General features: G+C 42.4%; 1 protein-coding gene across 4 annotated transcripts in view; it reads left to right on the top strand.

Moving 5' to 3' along the window:
- The window catches only part of pxk (PX domain containing serine/threonine kinase), a 77,468-nt gene that overhangs the window by 54,791 nt on the left and 840 nt on the right, over positions 1–21,837 (top strand). For 2 of the 4 annotated variants that reach the window (XM_068051644.1, XM_068051642.1), the window contains exons 15-17: positions 461–547; positions 1,102–1,177; positions 5,572–5,628. In XM_068051644.1, coding sequence (XP_067907745.1) covers positions 461–547; positions 1,102–1,177; positions 5,572–5,628 — 220 coding nt within the window. Of the gene's footprint in view, positions 1–460; positions 548–1,098; positions 1,178–5,571; positions 5,629–21,837 lie in introns of all 4 variants that reach the window. The other 2 variants (XM_068051643.1, XM_068051641.1) reach the window with 1 other exon arrangement.

The raw sequence follows: 21,837 nt of genomic DNA, 5'->3' as shown, positions 1-21,837 counted from the left end.
GGAGCCTGGAGGAGCACTTCTTCTGTCCCCACTAAAGTATCTTTAGACGTGTCATTTTAAGGCCTCTTTCTCTTGACGGCCTGGTTTTACTGAGCACAGCATTCATGGTAGATACTCTGCATATCTGCATCAGGATCCTTTGTGTGTTATAGGACCCTGATTTGGATAGATTAATGAGGATCCTATCTGATTTAGATGGGCACAGGAGCCACAAAGTGGTGACTCAGCTGAAATGAGAGGATAATTCGACCATGTAAGTTTCAACTCCCCTACCACCCTGTTGAGGCAAGGTAGGGTGTTTAAAATCTTCCCTACCATCTCATTGAGAACAGGAAGTGTTAATAGCATGTCTTGCATCTGCCAGTAGGTCAGCCACAAGCCGGTATAACAATTAAAACGCTCGACCTACATTTTTCATGCTTCCAATATCTAAAATTTCCAGTTATCTTTATTCCAAAAGATTCATCGACATAAGAGACTGACAAGGGCACAGTCTCACCATGGATCAGAGGAAGAGAAGAAAAGGAGGAAGATTTTGGCACGAAAGGTGAATGAATTTTAGAGATTTTGACTGCTGTTCCAGTTATAGAAATGTATATTTATTTTAGTAAAATATTAGTGTCATTTGAACTGGACACCTTGCTAGGAGAAATTTTTAAATTATACTTTGTTTACTAGAGTTATAAATAAGGCAAAGATAGGATGACCATCTCTAGTAAAGAATATATTTAATGTTTTATTTGATATAAATGTTTAATTATATTGTGCAATTTTAGTCCTAATACACTCTAAAGCTGTGGCTTTGTTTCTTAAATAATGAAACTCTTTGTTCTGTGTCTTTTTATTGTAGCAAGCCAAGGTAACAAAAATTGGTTCAATAGAGGTCTAGTTATATTATTTTACTTGTCCTTTGGCTTTTTGAATTAATTTGCAGCTATCATATATTTTCATCTGTTTTACTGCATGTTCATTTTTAATGAGCATTGCACGATACAGTGAAGTTTGTTGTGTCTTTGGTTGCATGATTGAAGTGTGATATAGTTGTACTACATAGGTGTTTCACATTCTTTTTAAATAAAAAATGCTTTTTCTTACAAGCAGAAGTCAAAGCAGTCTGTAACTGAGAATGAAGCGGATAACTCAACTAAAAGCAGCAACTCAAACAATGTAAACTCTGGTATGTTTTTTTTAAATTGAAATTGCGTCTGGTAATCAGCTCAAGTTCAGTCAGGAAAAGTTTCTGTTCAGGAATCATTTTCAATAGTGACACATCTGGAGACTTTCTTCAGTTAAACCTCAAGATAATTTTCAAATTAGGCTACTGACTGTAATGACTTCAATTAAATGCAAATGTTTTGTACAGAACAGCTTATTCTCAACCCATATTGCCTACATTAATCTAAGTGAGGATCCTTTCTCAAAAGAGAGCGATTGGCAGTGTCGTATAACATCTAGAAGTGAAATAATTGTATTTTCCAGAATAAGAAGTCTGTTTCTTCAGACGGATGGACTTATGCTCTTGAATAGAGTTAAGGAATATGATGCCAGGTTACATGGACCATGTAAACTAGGTATTTTGGGATTCCTTTGAGATCTTAAGCACCAGTATATTCACTGCATGTAACTCGACGATTGTCAGATGACACCATTTTGTGCAGTTGGGCAGTATTGGTATATAGAACGTTAACATAAAGTAGTGCAAGGAGCAGCCTGATAGCTTGAGTGAGAATGACCTTGGAACACATTGTAATTGCAGCTCAGATGAGTTCAATTAACATTTTTGTGGCAGGGAGGAATTTTTTATGGCCGTCAACTTAAAGGATGGCAGTGTGGAGCAATGGAACCCTTTCCGATTTCAAGCATTCCTGGGTCAGCTATAGCTCAGCCAGCTGCTGTTGTTCTGTCCTAGTAATATGCATCAGCTGTGTACTGAAGAGTAGGCCCTACATCAATGTAACATTTACATTACTTTAATCAATTTCAGGCATGTTTTATGCTGTGAGACCACATCCACTAGGAACTTGGATGAGACAGCCCAAACTCATTTCATGTTGATTACCTCACCATTAGCAGACCGAAGAAGCCTTCATGCCATCAGTCTGGGCTAGATTCCAATTTGGAATGTAGAGTCACAGGGATTTAAGTGATAGGTAAATGTAATAACCTAAAGCATCACTCATTTGCTGCTGGTTTGGATGAGTCTGCCGTGATTGAGTAGATTTGTCTTTTTTTTGTCATGGCTTTTGATGAAGTGCAATACAGCATTGTAATGTCCCATCCAAGGTAGATGAAAATATTTGTTAGTGCCAATTCTGGCCCCTTGCCAGCCATTCATGAATGGAAAGGAGGAAACTCTGTGTGTGCCAATTTGTCTCACTGTTCTGGCTATAAGAGGAAGCAATATTGGTAAAAGGAAATTTCAAGGAGAATTGAATATGTCTTTCTGTCAATTTTTTTCTCTGGACCAATTTCACGAATGATCATTGGCTACATTGGTTGAGCCATCAGAATATCTTTTGTTAGGAAGTTGTAGCTTCGTGGAAATGCACAACTTCAAGCACCCGTGAGTTTTTGTGTAAGTGTTGCAGTGACCAGTTATCATTTTTTCTCTATCTAAATTTGTTAAAATACTGTTGCACTCTTCCTTTGTGTGCTTCTTGTATTTGGCCTAGTTTACATAAACCTTTGTGTTTAATAAGTGGTAACACTCCTTCAGAAACTAATTTTTTGTGTGAATAATACCAAGGTTTAATTCAGTAAAATTTAACCAAGTTTTTTCAGTGTTTTATGAATTTAAAGAAAGGCTTGCATTTATATAGTTACTTTCACAACCTCAGGGTGTCCTGAACATTTTACAGTGCATGATGTACTTTTGAAGTGTAGCCACTGTTGTAATGTCGGAAATTTGTCAGCCAGATTATGCACCTCAAGCTCCCACAAAACAGCAAGGTGATGATAGCCAGATAATCTGTGTTAGTGAGGTTGATTGAGAGATTAATACTGTCCAGGACAGTGGGGATAACTCCCCTGATCTTCAAAATAGCCCTGTGGGATCTTTTGCAGAGGGGGCCTCGGTTTAATGTCTCATCCGAAAGATGGCACCTCTGACAGTGCAGCATTCCTTCAGTACTACATTGGAGTGTCAGCCTGGATTTGTGTGCTCAAATCCTGGAGTGGGTCTTAAACCCGCAATCTTCTAACTGAAGGTTTTTTAGGCTGTGTTTACTAACAATGCAGCTATTAGGAGGCACAGTGCTGGCACATGCGCAGATGCAACCTCATCGATAGAAACGTCCCTGTCTGCAACATCTCAGGCAGCTGCCATTAATAAAGATGGTGCTGTTCAATTTGGCACAAAAATGAATTGAACCCAAACCCTCTCACCACACAATGGCTGTGATCGCTGCCCCCGCACACAGTCCCCCACCGCCCCCCCCCCCCACCACCCAACAGTACCCCGCTCCCTCTCACGATTGCCGCTTCTCTTCCCCACTCCCTCCTGCGCCCGGCTTCTCGCTGCTCTATCCTGATGCTCCCAAATGCTCGCCGCTTGACCTGCTGTTCTCCCCTGTGCCCATCTGCTCGCCGTTCGCTCCCGCTGCTCACTTCCCCCGCCTCGCCACCTGGAGTAGTGGTGGGGGGGAGTGGGCGGGGTGCTAGCGACGAGGCAGCAAGTAAGCAGCAGGATGGAGTGACAAAGAGTCGGGAGCGGCGAGCAGGCAGGAGCTGGAGAGAGCAGCAGGAGGGAGCGGGGAAGAGAGTTGGTGATTGAGGCGCTGATCGCGGATGGGAGCAGGGTACTGTTGGAGGGGATGGAGATGGCCGTTGAGGAGTGAAGCAACACATCTGACATCATTACGTCATTACATGGTGATATTGACGTGCCTATGCGTGGACCCATATAGGCAAGCTGACAAATGTTCGGGCACAGTGGCGCAGTGGTTAGCACCGCAGCCTCACAGCTCCAGGGACCCGGGTTCGATTCTGGGTACTGCCTGTGCGGAGTTTGCAAGTTCTCCCTGTGTCTGCGTGGGTTTCCTCCGGGTGCTCCGGTTTCCTCCCACATGCCAAAGACTTGCAGGTTGATAGGTTAATTGGCCATTATAAATTGCCCCGAGTATAGGTAGGTGGCAGGGAAATATATAGGGACAGGTGGGGATGTGGTAGGAATATGGGATTAGTGTAGGATTAGTATAAATGGGTGGCTGATGGTCGGCACAGACTCGGTGGGCCGAAGGGCCTGTTTCAGTGCTGTATCTCTAAACTAAACTAAACTAAACTAAACAGTGATGACATCGGCAATGGGCCTGCTGCCAGGAAATATTCTACTTTTTCATTTATTCTTTTGTGGGATGTGGGCATTGCTGGCAAAGAACAGCATTTGTTTCCCATCTCTAATTGCCCTTGACAACTGAGTGTGGAGGGGGCAGAGGGCAGTTGAGAGTCAACCACATTGTTCTGGGTCTGGAGTCACATGTAGGCCAGACCAGGTAAGGACAGCAGATTTCCTTCCCTAAAGGACATTAGTGAACCAGATGGGTTTTTACAACAATCGATGATAGTTTCATGCCACCATTATGAAGACCAGCTTTCAATTCCAGATTTTTATTATTTTATTATATATTTTTTATTTTATTTTTATTAATTAATTGAACTTAAATTCCACCAGCTGCCATGGTGGGATTTGAACCCACGTTCCCTACTGTATTACTTGTTCAGTGACATTACCACAACACCACCTCCGTTAACAAGTGAGCCATAGTTGACACTCAGAAGTTTTGATATTTAAGGGTTGTACATACTTTTTTCTTCAGGATGCCTTTAAAAATGACTACTTTTCAAGGGGAACAAAAAAATAAAAGTACCTGATCTTAAAACTCTCAATGAATGAGTTTTAGTTGTTCTAATTCAAGGTCCATAATTTTACTTCTTAAACAAAGGCTATGACCTATAAATATATTTGTGAAAGGCAAAGAGTCAAGAAAAGATGAATAAAAAACAAACTGTTAGTGTTTCATCTTTATTTTTATTGTTCACCTATTGCCCAGAAATGCATTGCTTAGGCACAGAAGTTAATATGTAGCACATGGTGGCATAGGATGGGTACATTGGAAGCTCAGCCAAAGGAAGTCATCTGATGACAATATAAGCATTGAATAAAGCTTTTGTTCTGTTTGTTGTTGGTAATGAATAAAACTGTTTTGTAGGCCTTTTTCATTATTGATCAAAGGAATTATGCAAGCATCAGTCAATATGAGATCATATAATTCATCTGTGTGACCTGTACAGAATACAGCCTTGTACAAGCTATGAACATGACACAAGTGAACTGCAAGGGACACATAATAGAAAATAGTAACTCCTCTCAGGCAAACTTAACCATTATACTGATTTCTACTAGTGTGGAGCATGGAGAGGAATGTTTCTACAATTTAAGGAAAAGCTAGATTGCTGACCCCTTTGGTAGTTCCTTCAGCATATTGTAAATGTATTGTTGATCAAAATATTTATTTTATCAATGTGGTGTGTAAACAAAACAGTTATATGTTTTCAACTATATTTTCCCTTCAGGCTCTGGTGCTAGTTCTCCTTTAACATCACCATCATCCCCTACTCCTCCATCAACTGGTAGGTAAAAGTGTTTCTTTACATGAATGTGACAAGTATAATCATGTAATTAATTAATGGTTACTGTAATTTAAGATGATATACTTAGCAAGGCATGAGCTTTTTTTTATTGAAAACCCAAACGCAATATCATTGGTTCATCTAAGGGTATTCTTACTCTACAGACATTAAATATTTTGAATGGTTTCTATTTTAAAATTATAGTAGTTTCTCCCACCTAGAACTTGTATAAAACATATCTAAATTAATTTCCTTTTTGTTGTATTCATAATTATGAGTAATCAATAATTGAAACATTTCATTCTGATTTTTTTTTTGTCATTACGAAAGAAGAAAGGAAGTCTTTTATATCATAATTGCTTCAGGGGTAACTGGGAAGCAAGTGCCAATTTTACCCCCTTATGTAATGCACCCAGCATAAGTAGTGAACTTAAATTGGAGTTCAACCTATTACATAATGATTGTCTCACTGGGCGCCTAGCAGCACTTACAAGAAGGTCAATCACTGGAATTAGTGGGCTGGGTTTTGGCACTCACTCATGTTCTCTTTTCCTCTCTCGTCTTTAATTCTAAATCAAACCCTATATGTGTAATCGTTATTGTATGGAAACTTTGCTACAGCGCAAATTCACCAGCATGAAACCAGGGTTTAAAGGGTTAAATTGTGAGGACAGGTTGCTTAAACTTGGTTTGTACTCCCTTTAGTTTAGAAGGTTTGTGAAGTGATCTAATTGAGGTGTTTAAAATGATAATGGCATTTGATAGGGTAGATACAGAGAAACTATTTCCTCTAGTGGGGATTCTAGAACAAGAGGGACGAATTTGGGAGCGAAATCAAAAAGTTTACTCTCTCACTAAAGAGAATGGAAATCTGGAACTCTTTATCCCCCACTCCTCTGCACCTCACCCTCCACTGAAAGGTTGTAGATGCTGGGTAAATTGATATTTTCAAGACTGAGATTGATAGATTTTTGTTCAGTAAGGTTATCAAGGGATATGCGACAAAGGCAGATAAATGGAGTTAAAATACAGATCAGCCATGATCTAATTAAATGACGCAACATGCATAAAGGCTGAACAGCCTACTTCTGTTCACATATTTGGTATGAAGAGGCAGTCTGTTTGAAAAGGGTCTATTCTCAGCACTGCTTTCTCATTGGTGGATATATCCTGAGTTCATCAGTGAGTGAGCAACGTTAAGGACTCCACTTTTGCCAAATTCAAACACACCAACCTTGCAGATGTGATTTTTTTCAGTATTCAGCTTAGTTGAGTTCAGCATAATTGGTTTTCTGTTGACAAATTCTTAATGAAACCAGAGCTATTTAGAGTGGAAGCACTTGGAAACTTAAAAATATGAAATAAAACAATGAAGATGATACTGGAAGGGAAAACAAATGCTCTTTGGTAAGTACACAAAGTAGCACTTTCAAGGTTTGAAAACTTATTCCATGTTTATTAACTTGTGTTTTTTTTCAAACTGAGGTAATAGCTTTCTTTATTACCACACCACCATATTAATGTGTATTAGTCAATGGCAGCTGGAGGTTCTGGAGTTTTTTATTCTTTCATGGGTGTAAGTGTCACTGGCAAGGCTGGCATTTATTGCCCATCCCTGATTGCCCTTGAGAAGGTGGTGTTGAGCCGCCTAGAACTGCTGCATTCCATATGGTGTAGGTACAGTCACAGTGCTTTTACGGTATTCCAGGATTTTGACCCATGAAGGAACAACGATATAGTTCCAAGGCAGGATGGTGTGTGACTTTCAAGGGCACTTGCAGGTGGTGGTGTTCCCATGTGTCTATTGCCCTTGTTCTTCTGGGTGGTAGGAAGACCAAAGCAACTGTACATTCTTTACCAGTTGGACACCAGCAACATTTTGTACTGCTTGTCCTATCTCTGGAACTTTGTCCCATGTACACAGAAGTTAATGCAGCGTTAACTAATAGTCACTGAATTAGTTGTTACAGCATAGATTCCACCATGACAAAGAATCACTATGCCTAATAACCTAGTACAAATTCTCTGTCATTATTTACTCAGTCGTCACTTGAGGTCTATTTGTTACAACCGCACCTCCTCATATCTGCTTGCTAGGCCATCCCATCCTATGTATAAATTAAATAAAAACCCTTTTGCTTTACCATGACCTCTGATTGAACTTGACAAATTATAACTACTTAATTTAGCAAACTTCATGCCATTACAGTGGCAGGCAGATAAGTAAAAGTCACTGCTATTGTTGAGCTGACAAAGATCTTTTCATAAAATCTTTGGTAGCTCAACAACAGCTTCTCCAGGCTCCCTTTCAAGTCCTTTTAAATGTGTTGCATTTCCTAAATCCATGCCCATCTCTCTATGTTTGAATCTCTGCAGTTGGGTTTCTGCCTCTGTTATTATACTGAAATGGCTCTAATCAAACTCTCAAAAGCCACCTTATATGACTGGTCTGTTATCCCTCCTTGATCTCTGTAGCCTAAGATATGATTAAGCATGGTCCTACAACGGCACTTCTCCATTGTCCGGCTCAATGAATTTGTCTTTGCTTGGTTCCAATCAAAATCAGAGAATTTCAGCAATGGCTGCTCATCCCACTTTCATCACTTTTTAATTTTGGAGTCCTCCAAGGATCTATCCTTGGACCACTCTCTTCCTCATTGACCTTCTGCCCCAGGCAACATTATATGCAGACACAGGGTCAGCTTCCACATGTATCCTGATGACACCCAGTTCTACATTCCACCCCCTTCTCAAGCTGTCTACTCCCTCTATTCTGTCAGATTGCTTGTCCAACATCCAGTCTTGGTTGAGCTGCAGTTTCCTCAAATTAACCATTGGAAAGACCGAAGCTATAGTCTTCAGCTTTTGCTGCAAACACTGTACCCTTGCCACTGAATCCACCCCCCCCCTCCCCCCTCTCCTCAGCTGCTGTTGAACCAGACTTTTCACGACCTCTGTATCCATTCAACCCTCAACACCTACACCACCTCCTCCTCCTTTTGAGACCCTCCTTAAAATCCACCATTTTGACCAAGCTTTTGTCATGCTGCCTCTTCTGGTTTGGCATCCATTTTTGTGATAACACCCCAAGGTGCTTCAAGATGGTGTATTTGTACATTAAAGAGCCTGTATAAATGCAAGATGTCAACCTGGTCTCTCTTCTGTAAAACAAAAGCAAAATACTGCGGATGCTGGAAATCTGAAATAAAAACGAGAAATTCTGGAACCACTCAGCAGGTCTGGCAGCATCTGTGAAAAGAGAAGCAGAGTTAACGTTTCGGGTCAGTGACCCTTCTTTGGAACTCTCTTCTGTGGTCTCTCTTCTGTGTCTGTCTTCTGACAGTGCTTTCATTAGGGAATGTGTTATGTGTTGCAAATGATGTGAACTCGAGCACTGTTCTATCATTTCACAAAGCATGTTACAGCACCAATCCATCACGATGCTGTACTGTATTCTGAAAACACAATTCATCAGTTATTAACCTTCATTGTTGCTAGCTAGAAGATTTTCCAAGTAACCTCTTAAGTGAAATATTTTATGCTGTCTGCTACTAAGGAATACCAGGCAATTTTAATGTCATGTTTTATTTCAGTGTCCAGGTGGTTAAATTTAATGGTCACGCTCTCATTAATAGTGTTAAAGCATTAATATAGTCCTTAGGGTTTTCTGGAATTTTCAAAATCTTGCTGAAATCACCTTAATTGTAATTACTGAAGTTGCATTTTCTGCCTTCATTCTTAATGGTAATAGATAAGATTTGGCTTCATGTAATCCTAATGGCACAATTCTTTCAGCAAATCTATAACTTCCGCAAATCTGACTGTAGGAAATTCTAAACAATATAATGGCTTCCCCCCACTTTTCCCCTCTTCTAATTGCTTTTCCTTTCTGGCAATTATTTTATCACTTTGGCTTGCCAGGCAGCTCTGCATGCATTATTAAAAATGAGAAACCTAAAGTATGCTATAATCTAACCTTTGCAACTTATTTATCAGGCAGTTCACTAATAGGGCACGTTCCATCCCATAGGTTTGTACTCTATTTCTGCAATCTAATATTTTACATTAGTTCTCAACTGCATAAGTGAAATATGGTTAGATTCTAGTTGATATTATACAGCCATTGAACTCAAATGGTTGGCAGTAGGCTGATGTGTTCTATATCCCAGCCGACTCTGTTTGTTTATGCCATGGAGGAGGCAGTGGTGTAGTGGTAATGTCACTGGACTGGCAATCCAGAGGCCCAGGCTAATGCTCTGGGGACAGAGGTACAAATCCCACCATGGCAGCTGGTGGAATTTAAATTCAAATAATAAAAATGGAATTAGAAAAGCTAGTCTCAGTAATGGTGACCATGGAGCCATTGTCAATTTATGATAAAAACCCAATAAAATTAAGAAAAGCTGGAACCACTCAGCAGGTCTGGCAGCATCTGTAGGAAGAGAAGCAGAGTTAACGTTTCGGGTCAGTGACCCTTCTTCAGAACAGACAAATATTAGAAATGTCACAGGTTATAAGCAAGTGAGGCGGGGGTGGGGCAAGAGATAACAAAGGAGAAGGTGTAGATCGGACAAGGCCACATAGCTGACCAGAAAGTCATGGAGCAAAGACAAACAATATGTTAATGGTGTGTTGAAAGACAAAGCATTAGTACAGATAGGGTGTTAACGGACTGAAGATTGAACAGCAGCAAGTACAAACATGAAAAAAAAACAGTGGGTAAGCAAACTGAACAAACTATGAAATGAAATAAACATTTTTTAAAAATTGTAAAAAATGTAAAAAAGAAAAAATAACTAAAAATAAAAGTAAAATGGGGGGCCCGTCATGCTCTGAAATTATTGAACTCAATGTTCGGTCCGGTAGGCTGTAGTGTGCCTAATCGATAAATGAGATGCTGTTCCTCGAGCTTGCGTTGATGTTCATTGGAACACTGCAGCAATCCCAGGACAGAGATGTGAGTATGAGAGCAGGGGGAAGTGTTGAAATGGCAAGCAACCGGAAGCTCAGGGTCCTGCTTGCGGACTGAGCGGAGATGTTCCGCAAAGCGGTCACCCAGTCTGCGCTTGGTCTCCCCAATGTAGAGGAGACCACACTGTGAGCAGCGAATACAGTATACTGCATTGAAAGAAGTACAAGTAAATCGCTGCTTCACCTGAAAGGAGTGTTTGGGGCCTAGGTAGTGAGGAGGGAGGAGGTAAATGGGCAGGTATTACACCTCCTGCGATTGCAGGGGAAGGTGCCATGGGTCGGGGACGAGGTGGTGGGGGGTAATGGAGGAGTGGACCAGGGTGTCGCGGAGGGAACGATCCCTTCGGAATGCTGACGGGGAAGGGAGGGGAAGCTGCGTTTGGTAGTGGTATCACGCTGAAGGTGGTGGAAATGGCGGAGGATGATCCTTTGGATATGGAGGCTGATGGGGTGGAAAGTGAGGACAAGGGGAACCCTGTCACAGTTCTGGGAGGGAGGGGAAGGGTTGAGGGTAGAGGTGCGGGAAATGGGCCGGACACAGTTGAGGGCCCTGTCAACAACGGTGGGGGGGGGAATCCTCGGTTGAGGAAAAAGGAGGTCATATCAGAAGCACCATCATGGAAGGTAGCATCAGCAGAGCAGATGCCTCGGAGACGGAGAAACTGGGAGAATGGAATGGAGTCCTTACAGGAGGTAGGGTGTGAAGAAGTGTGGTCGAGGTAGCTGTGGGAGTCGATGGGCTTATAATGGATATTAGTCGACAACCTATCCCCAGAGATGGAGACAGAGAAGTCGATGAAGGGAAGGGAAGTGTCAGAGATGGACCTGCTCCTGCCCCACTGAACTTATTTCTTCCTATCTTGACTCTGTGATCTTTTCTCCGCTGGTCCAGTCTCTTCCCACCCACATCCGTGACTCTTCTGACGCCCTACGTCATTTTGACAATTTCCAGTTTCCTGGAAATGTTTTTTATGTTTATTTCATTTCATAGTTTGTTCAGTTTGCTTACCCACTGTTTTTTTTTCATGTTTGTACTTGCTGCTGTTCAATCTTCAGTCCATTAACACCCTATCTGTACTAATGCTTTGTCTTTCAACACACCATTAACATATTGTTTGCCTTTGCTCCATGACCTTCTGGTCAGCTATGTGGCCTTGTCCAATCTACACCTCCTTTGTTATCTCTTGCCCCACCCCTGCCTCACTTGCTTATAACCTGTGACATTTCTAATATTTGTCAGTTCCGAAGAAGGGTCACTGACCCGAAACGTTAACTCTGCTTCTCTTTCCACAGATGCTGCCAGACCTGCTGAGTGGTTCCAGCATTTCTTGGTTTTATTTCAGATTTTCAGCATCCGCAGTATTTTGCTTTTATGATAAAAACCCATCTGGTTCACTAATGTTCTTTAGGAAAGGAAATCTGCCCTCCTTACCTGGTCTGGCCTATATGTGACTCCAGCCCCACAACAATGTGCTTGACTCTTAAATGCCCTCTGAAATGGCCTAGCGAGCCACTCAGTTGTACCAAACTGCTAGAGAAAAGTCTAAAAGGAATGAAACTGGACAGACCACATGGCACTGGAAACGACTACGGCAAATCCAGCCCTGTCGACCCTGCAAAGTCCTCCTTACTAACATCTGGGGGCTTGTGCCAAAATTGGGAGAGCTGTCCCACAGACTAGTCAAGCAACAATATTGTCTGTAAGGTAGGATTCCGTGAGTATAACCATGTCCCAATCATCACCATCCCTGGGTATATCCTGTCCCACCGACAGGACAGACCCATCAGAGGTGACAGCACAGTGATATATAATCGGGAGGGAGCTGCCCTGGGAGTCCTCAACATTGACTCTGGACCCCTTGAGGACTCATGGCATCAGGTCAAACATGGGCAAGGAAACCTCCTGCTGATTATCACCAGTGCCCACCCCCTCAGCTGATGAATCAGTACTCCTCCATGTTGAACAACACTTGGAGGAAGTATTGAGGGTGGCAAGGGCACAGAATGTCCTCTGGGTGAGAGACTTCAATATCCATTACCAAGAGTGCCACGGAAGCAACACCACTGACCAAGCTGGCGGAGTCCTAAAGGATATTGTTGATAGTCTGGGTCTGCAGCAGGTGGTGAGGGAGCCGACAAGAGGCAAAAACCTGCTTTACCTCATCCTCGTCAATTTACCTGTCGCAGATGCATCTGTCCATGACCGTATTGGTCGGAGTGATCACCGCACAGTCCTTGTGGAGATGAAGTCACGTCTTCACATTGAGGACACACTCTGTTGTGTGGCACGACCACCATGCTAAAGGGATATATTTCAACCAAATCTAGCAATGCAAAACTGGTCATCCATAGGCGCTTTGGGCCATCAGCAGCAGCAGAATTGTATTCAACTACAATCTGTACAACCTTATGGCCTGGCATATTCCCTGCTCTACCATTACCATCAAGCTGGGGGATCAACCCTGGTTCAATGAAGAGTGCAGGAGGGCATGCCAGGAGCAGCACCAGGCATACCTCAAAATGAGGTGTCAATTGTGTGAAGCTGCAACCCAGGACTACTTGCATGCCAAACAGCGGAAGCAGCATGCAATAGACAGAGCTAAGCAATCACACAAACAACAGATCAGATCTAAGCTCTGCAGTTCTGCCACATCCAGTCATGAATGGTGGTGGACAATTAAATAACTAACAGGAGGGGGTGGATCCACAAATACCCACATCCTCAATGATGGGGGAGTCCAGCACATCAGTACGAAAGACAAGGATGAAGCATATACAACCATCCTCAGCCTGAAGTGCCAAGTGGATGATCCATCTTGGCCTCCTCCTGAGGTCCCCAGCATCTCCGATGCCAGTCTTCGGCCAATTCGATTCACTCCATGTGATAATCAAGAAACAGCTGAAGGCACTGGATACTGCAAAGGCTATGGGCCCTGACAACATTCTGGCAATAGTACTGAAGACCTCTGCTCCAGAACTGGCCTCCCCCCATAGCCAAGCTGTTTCCAGTACAGCTACAACACTAGCATCTACCCGACAATGTGGAAAATTGCCCAGGTATGTCCTGTACACAAAAAGCAGAACAATTCCAACCCGGCCAATTACTGCCCCATCAGTCTACTCTCGATCATCAAAGTGATGGAAGGTGTCGTTGACAGTGCTATCAAGCGACACTTACTCAGCAATAACCTACTCAGTGACGCTCAGTCTGGGTTCTGGCCGAGCCACTCAGCTCCTGACCTCCTCATTACAGCCTTGGTCCAAACATGGACAACAGAGCTGAAATCGAGGTGAGGTGAGAATGACTGCCCTAGATATCAAGGCAGCATTTGACCAAGTGTGATATCAAGGAGCCCTAGCAAAACTGGAGTCAGTGGGAATTGGGGGAAACTCTGCACTGGCTGGAGTCACACCTGGCACAAAGGAAGATGGTTGTGGTTGTTAGAGGTCATCTCCGGTCCAGGACATCGCTGCAGGAGTTCCTCAGGGTTCCTAGGCCCAACCATCTTCAGCTGCTTCATCAATGACCGTTATAAGGTTAGAGGTGAGGATGTTCACTGATGATGCACAATGTTCAGCACCATTCATGACTCATACTGAGGCAGCCTGTGTCCATATGCAGCAAGATCTAGACAACATTCAGGCTTGGGCTGATAAATGGCAAGTTACATTCTCACCACACAAGTGCCAGGCAATGATCATTTCCAACAAGGGAGATTCCAACCATCTCCCCTTGACATTCAGTGGCATTACCATTGCTGAATCCCCATGCTCAACATCCTGGGGGTTACCATTGACCAGAAACTGAGAATTCTGCAGCGAGTAACTCACCACCTGTCTCCCAAGCCTGTCTGCCATCTACAAGGCACAAGTCAGGAGTGTGATGGAATACTCTTCACTTGCCTGGATGGTGCAGCTCCAACAACACTGAAGAAGCTCAACACCATCCAGGACAAAGCAGCCCGCTTGATTGGCACCCCATCCACCACCTCCAACATTCACTCCCTCCACCACCGACACAGTGGCAGCAGTATGTACCATCTACAAGATACGCTGCAGCAATGCACCAAGGCTCCTTCGACAGCACCTTCCAAACCCGTGACCTGTACCACCTAGAAGTACAAGGGCAGCAGATACATGGGAACATCACCACCTGCAAGTTCCCCTCCAAGCCACACACCATCCTGACTTGGAATTTATTTATTGATACAGCACTGAAACAGGCCCTTCGGTCCACCAAGTCTGTGCCGACCAACAACCGCCCATTTATACTAATCCTACATTAATCCCATATTCCCTACCACATCCCCACCATTCTCCTACCACCTACCTACACTAGGGGCAATTTACAATGGCCAATTTACCTATCAACCTGCAAGTCTTTGGCTGCAGGAGGAAACCGGAGCACCTGGCGGAAACCCACGCGGTCACAGGGAGAACGTGCAAACTCTGCACAGGCAGTACCCAGAACTGAACTGAATTATATTGCCATTCCTTCACTGTCGCTGGGTCAAAATCCTGGAACTCCCTTCCTAACAGCACTGTGGGTGTACCTACACAATATGCACTGCAGCGGTTCAAGAATGCAGTTCACCGCCGCCTTCTCGAGGACAATTAGGGTTCAGCAACAGATGCTGGCATAGCCAGCGACGCCCACATCTCATGAAAGAATAACTTTTAAAAATGCCATTGATCTGTGTTTTGGAAGAAGTATTTTTGATATCAAACTTTTTGGGAGAAAAGAGATTAGGCAGTCAGGAGACCTTTAGTGTGTCTATTTGCAAGGGTCATGGAAGTTCCACCTTTTGTGAATGTGGAGGATCGTAACACACAGATCTTGGAGCAGTTGGGATGGGAAGAGCAGTTTTTTTAAACTAGGAGGTGAGAATATTCTCAGCTGCTAACTGTGATGTAATTGAGCTGGGGTTATAGTAGTGCTGTGGGGAATTGTATATGACTGGATGTTACTTCATTCTGAGAACTCTTTGGTTTTGTGTGTGTAAGTGTTTTGTTTGTCCTTTTTTCCTCTGGTTTTCTTCCCTTCTTTCCTGAAGGTGACATTACTTGCTGGGATAAAAACTAAATGCTGGAAATATTCAGCAGGTCAGGCAGGGTCTGTGGTGAGAGAAAGAGTTAATGTTTCAAATGATCATCAGAATGAAAGGTCATCAACCTGAAATGTTGACTCTGTTTCTCTATCAAAGAACAGTACAGCACAGAACAGGCCATTCGGCTCTCCAAGCCTGTGCCGATCTTGATGCCTACCTAAACTAAAACCTTCTGCACTTCTGGGGACCGTATCCCTCTATTCCCATCCTATTCATGTATTTGTCAAGATGCCTCTTAAACGTCGCTATCGTACCTGCTTCCACCACCTCCCCTGGCAGCAGGTTCCAGGCACTCGCCACCCTCTGTGTAAAGAACTTGCCTCGCACATTCCCTCTAAACTTTGCCCCTCTCACCTTAAACCTATGTCCCCTAGTAACTGACTCTTCCGCCCTGGGAAAAAGCTTCTGACTATCCACTCTGTCCATGCCGCTCATAACTTTGTAAACCTCTATCATGTCGCCCTTCCACCTCCATCGTTCCAGTGAAAACAATCTGAGTTTATCCAGCCTCTCCTCATAGCTAATGCCCTCCAGACCAGGCAACATCCTGGTAAACCTCTTCTGTATCCTCTCCAAAGCCTCCACGTCCTTCTGGTAGTGTGGCGACCAGAATTGCACGCAATATTCTAAGTGTGGCCTAACTAAAGTTCTGTACAGCTGCAGCATGACTTGCCAATTTTTATACTCTGTGTCCCGACCGATGAAGGCAAGCATGCCGTATGCCTTCTTGACTACCTTATCCACCTGCGTTGCCACTTTCAGTGACCTGTGGACCTGTACGCCCAGATCTCTCTGCCTGTCAATACTCCTAAGGGTTCTGCCATTTACTGTATACTTTCCACCTGCATTACCACAGATGCTGCAAGACCTGCTCAGTATTTCCAGCATCTGTAGTATTTTGCTTTTATTTTAAATTATATTGTCTGGCTTTAGGAACACTTAGTGTTTTTAAAGTTGTGGTAAAGTGCGATAGGAAAAGACATCAGCAACACTTAAAGACCTGTATAACACTTCATGTAATAAGTAATCATGTATCTTTTATCTTTAATGTATCTATGGTAATCCATCGGTTGTCTGAAACTGTCATTGTTTGCATTTTGTATATTGTCTGGAATGTCTTTCTCATGATAATGACTTCTTTCTTTCTTTCTCTGCTGTCTTTGCTGTAGAGCACACACCATTTTGAACCTGACTTTGGGGTAATGTAGACCACCCAAAAACTTAAGGTTGCAGCAAGAGGTCACAGTCATCAAAGTGAATCAGTTTTCCCTTGCATCATAATTGCAATCACTCAATGGTGGGAGGGGAGGGGGTAGTATTTTCTAAGCAAATAATTAATCTATTCATCACTGAACTCCCAGCTACTAGATTCTTTGTACGCCTGTTATATTTTTCCTTTGATTTTTCTCTCTACCCACTATTATGAAAGCAGTAACTTATGCTGAGATACAGTTCCATAGGTCTTGGTAGCCTTCCTGTGCCTCTTCTCGAGTAGTAATTTTTGTTTGAGCTAGTACATGAGTTCTAACAACAGCAACTTGCAATAATGTAGTGGCTTTAGCAGAAACTTTAGCAGGGTGCTTCAGACAGGTAAGGATAAAATGGATGCCTTGACAAAAAAAGCCTGGAGGGTTGACCAGAGGTTTCATGAAAGAGGTGGTGTTTAGGGAGGGTCTTAAAAAAAAGTGAGGGAGGTAGAGAAATGGATGGGATTTCAAGAGGGAATTCCAAAGTGTGATGGCTAGGTGTCTGAAAGCTAGCCACAATGGTGGGGTGAAAGAAAGGAAGATGCACAGGAAGCTGGAGTCAGAGGAATGGAGTGTTTGGAGGGGGTTATAGGGCTGGAGGCAATTGTAGAGATAGGAAGGAGTGAGGCATGGAAAGATTTAAACACAAGGCATTAGAGGACTGGGAGCCAGTGTAGATCAGTGGAAACAGGGAGAAGGCGAGCAGGATTTGGTGTGAAATAGGATGCATGCTGCAGAGTCTTAGAAGAGCTGAAGGTTAGAGAGTGGAAGATTAAAGTGTGACCAGGAGTACATTGAATCTAGAGGTAACAAAGACATGCATGAGAGCTTCAGCAGTAGATGGGTGAGGCACAAGCAAGATGTGGGAATAGCTAATGGAGAAGATATGGTTGGAAGCTCAGCCCTGGGTTGACCACCACACACTATCATTCATGGCTTTGGTGCTGTGCGAAGGGATAAGCACAGCCTTTTTGCAGAATAAAGGAAGGCTGGCGATGGTTATTTACGAAGAGGGAGAGATTGAGGGTTTGTGTTTTAAGGGGACGCGTGATGACGGTCAGTTTGAAAGGATGAAGGGCCATGCAAAAGGAGAGTGAGTTATTAACAATGGTACAGCTAGCATGGGGCCGGGAAGGGAAATTGAATTTTCAAGAGTTTAATTGGAACTGGGTCGAGGGAGCAGTGGGTGGGTCCCATGCACAAAATGGGTTAGAGAGGGCATGAGTGAAGATAACCAGAGAGATGGGGTTCAACACTAAGTTGGATAGTTTGGCTTGTGAGCAAGGGAAAGTAGTAGTGAAAGCAGCTGAATGGTGGCAAATAAATCCACAAGCTCCTTGCACTTGGTATTGGAGTGGAGGGGGCAGGGGAGTGGGATTTAAGGAGGCAATTGGTAATGAAGAAAAGGAGCCTGGGGTGAACTTTGCACTCCATTGATCCTTGAATATTGTGTGGTTTTGGCAGAGAATTATGAGGCCTGGTAAAGATTGATGTGGTCCAGCCACTTTGGGGATGGATGGTTGTTAGTTGTGCCCTTGGACTTGAGTGACTGAAGATCAGAACCGTACTGGGAAAGAACAGGAATGAGAAGTAGTTAATGTTTTCATGGGGATTTGGATGTTGAAGGTGGAAGTGAGGAAGTAGTTGAGAAGTGAAAAGCTGCAGTAGTATTGTACTGAATGGATGGCCAAAAGTAGTTGACAGTTGAGAGTGCAATTGTAAGTGACTTGGAGGAAAACTCTTTCCACGGGCAGGTGCAAGGTAATTTTGAAACAGGGTGAGAGATGTAGGTAGTGAGGGATACAAGGAAGTGATCTGCTCTGGCCTCATTGATTGAGACCACGGCAGTTGAAAGAACATAATCAATGTGAGCTTCAGGATGGTGGCTGTGCATTTGGTTAGGAGGAGAGGGGGCAAGGGGAGCGGAGATGAAGTCTGAAGTCGTCCGATGAGTCTATTTTTGCAGCAGCTGAGGGAGAAAAGGCGAGTGAATATCTTAAGAAACCTGAGTGAGGCGGTAGACAACAAGGATTTTGAAGGATAGATGAGGGTAGAATAGGGTGAATGTTCAAAAAGTGACAGAGATAAGGGCTACATTCTCTGCAGCAAATTGGGCAGGTGGTAAATATTTTCAGGTGTAGAGGCATCGATCAGGGTCTAGGTATCACTAGGTATCAAGTTCCAGTCAAAGGCAGGATGTTAATATGATCATTCGCAGTAAGGTTGTGGATGGAAAAGTCCTCATTTGTAAATGAGCAGACATTTTAAAGGGAAATACAGAGAGGTGAATGGGTGAGTGACATGGGAAGGTACTTGGCCTTTAGGGGTCACCCTAGCCACAAAGAGGTTGATGGAGATGACATGATAGGTTTGTTGGCAAATGGCAAGAAAGGAACTCTCAAACTAAACCACAGGTTATTTGAACAAGTGTGGGACAGTTACAGGAGAGAAGGGAAGCAGAGAAGTAATAATGGATTGGGATAAGGATCAGTAGAGGCAAAGTACTTGGTAGAGGAAAATGAAAAATCTGTCTGGGTGACAGTTGGGAGTAGAGAGATAAAGTCGCAAAACAAAGCAGGGGGATGAACTTGGGTCCAGTACCAACCTGCAATATGGACAAAACCCAATCTTGTTTTCAGCCAACATCCACTTGTGCATTTCCAGCATTAGTGACTGAATGGTGAGCAACAGCCCTGCCATTTTTTTTTCCCTGTCTCTAGCCAGAAGCATTGAGACAATTGCAAAACCCAACATGGCTAATTCAGCACAGATCCTACTTGAGACATAGAATGGCTGAATGCTACATACGGTATGTTTACCCATTGATCCTTAATAAAAATGAAGGATGAGGAAGACTCTGTCTGGAAAGGCATTACCTCCTCCTCACAGAATCCAAATGAAGGTGTTTTTCTGTATAGTTGCTATTTCATTTTGTTTCTCCATAAATCCATTTAAACATTGCACAACGGATCATAATATTGTCTTTGTCTTTAAAAAAAAATCTGCAGCACCAGTAACATTGCTAATTGGATGCCTTAATATTCCCATAAACAGACAGCTCCTAGATCACTGATAGTGTAATCAATTATTAGGATTTACACAAGACTAGACTGGAGTGACTTGTGGAATGTTTTCTTCCTTTCCTCAAGAGTAACACCAAGCTTCTCTCTTCTCTGACCTTGATAGGAATTTTGTGGTGCATGCTGTAGGACCAGATTTGAGCCCTTCTAATTTTGTTCGCAGTTGAATTGGTGTTCAAGAACTCAAATTTCCATACGCTAGTATTATTAACAGCCCTATCTTACTGCTGAGTTGATAAACCTGTTTCTGCAAGGTTTAAATGTGATCTGTTTGCATCTTTGCTCTCAATTTTTGTAAATGAGTATAGTTGAACACTGTGCAAACACTAACAAAATAAAAGTGTGAAATGTCAGTACAAGTGTTTGAGATTTGGATAATCCTTTTTGAAATAACTTTTAAATGCTGTGATTATTGTACAGATCAAATGTACTTTAAATTTTAATGGAAACTTTGACATGATACTGTAAATCAAGATTATCCTAGTTAGCTTTATTCCTTAAGATTTTATATTTTAACAAGGTTTAATTACATTGTAAATATACATTCTGAAATATCTATAGCCTTAGTATTGTCAGCAGAGTGAAATCGAGCGATTTAAAAAAAAAAATCCTTTACAATTCTGTATGAAACTTTTTGCGATATGTTGCTGCGACATATGCTTGTACTATAGTTTTATTTTAACTTAGTACAAGTAACCTGCATAACAGCATAAAGTAGTGCTCTTGCTGCTTGTTATAATTTTGGTACTTAATTGGGGGGGTGGGGGGGGGGAAATTATACCCACCCTTAACACTAAAATAATCTTTGTATAAGGTGATTGAGTACCTGATTTACCTTGTTCAGGCTGTGACCACTATAGTATCCTGTATAGTGATGGTGTATAAATAAACACAATCAAATGCTTTAATGTGAAATTTGTTTCAGGTCTATCATGTTACATAATAAGTTATTATGATTAAGAATGATGGCAGTTTGTGTGCCTTAACAACCATGTCTCATATATAAAATCCTGCCTTTCCTGATTGCTACCAAATATTATATTGCTGCTTCTGGGTACATCTGGTGCTCACTAATGCATAGACCAATGAAACGCTTAAAAAAAAATTGAGAATTGGAAGCAAAAGGTTTTTTGCTTGGTGAATTTTCATTCAAGTAAGATGCCACTAATAGGGAATGGAACATTTTCCCAACCAGTGTCAGTATTCTGCATTGTGCCAACAAATTACCCTGAGCAAAACTGAAGAGCAACCTAACCTCCAGCACTATTTTCATTATTGCATTTTTCACACTAGCTGTATCCTTGACTTCTTACTGACATTGGTAGTTAGTGCCAAAATAGGGATGGTTTTATACTGTAGGCCCATATTTGCATTTAAAGGGCAATATCCTTTCAAGGAATTAAAGCTTTCCAAGGCAAAAAGTGTAATTGGAATTTTTGCCCATCTCCACTGTAAAATAGAATACCGGATTGTGCATGTCATCAAGCCATTGCCAAATTGGAGTTATAACAAAAGCAACTATATTTTATGTTTAAAAATTATTTGTACACTACCAACTGAACCGGGGTGGGGGGGGGGTGTGCAAAATTGCTTTGATTAGTTAACAAGTTCAAGCTGAGGGCAATTACTTCTATCAAAAGAAAATTTGTTTGTAAATAATTTGCCAAAAATAAAATGTTTAAAAATATAGAATGGTGGAAGAACACAAGTCAGCATCTACAAAACGAAAAACGCATTTCAATTACTACTTGGTTCTGGCGGAAAACTTGCACCTAAAATTTTAACTTATGTCCCTGTACAGAT

The sequence above is a fragment of the Heterodontus francisci genome, chromosome 19 (genome assembly GCF_036365525.1).
Source record: "Heterodontus francisci isolate sHetFra1 chromosome 19, sHetFra1.hap1, whole genome shotgun sequence".
NCBI lineage: Eukaryota > Metazoa > Chordata > Chondrichthyes > Heterodontiformes > Heterodontidae > Heterodontus > Heterodontus francisci.
Note: the sequence above shows the minus strand (reverse complement) of the source record. Positions and strands in the feature narration are given on the sequence as shown.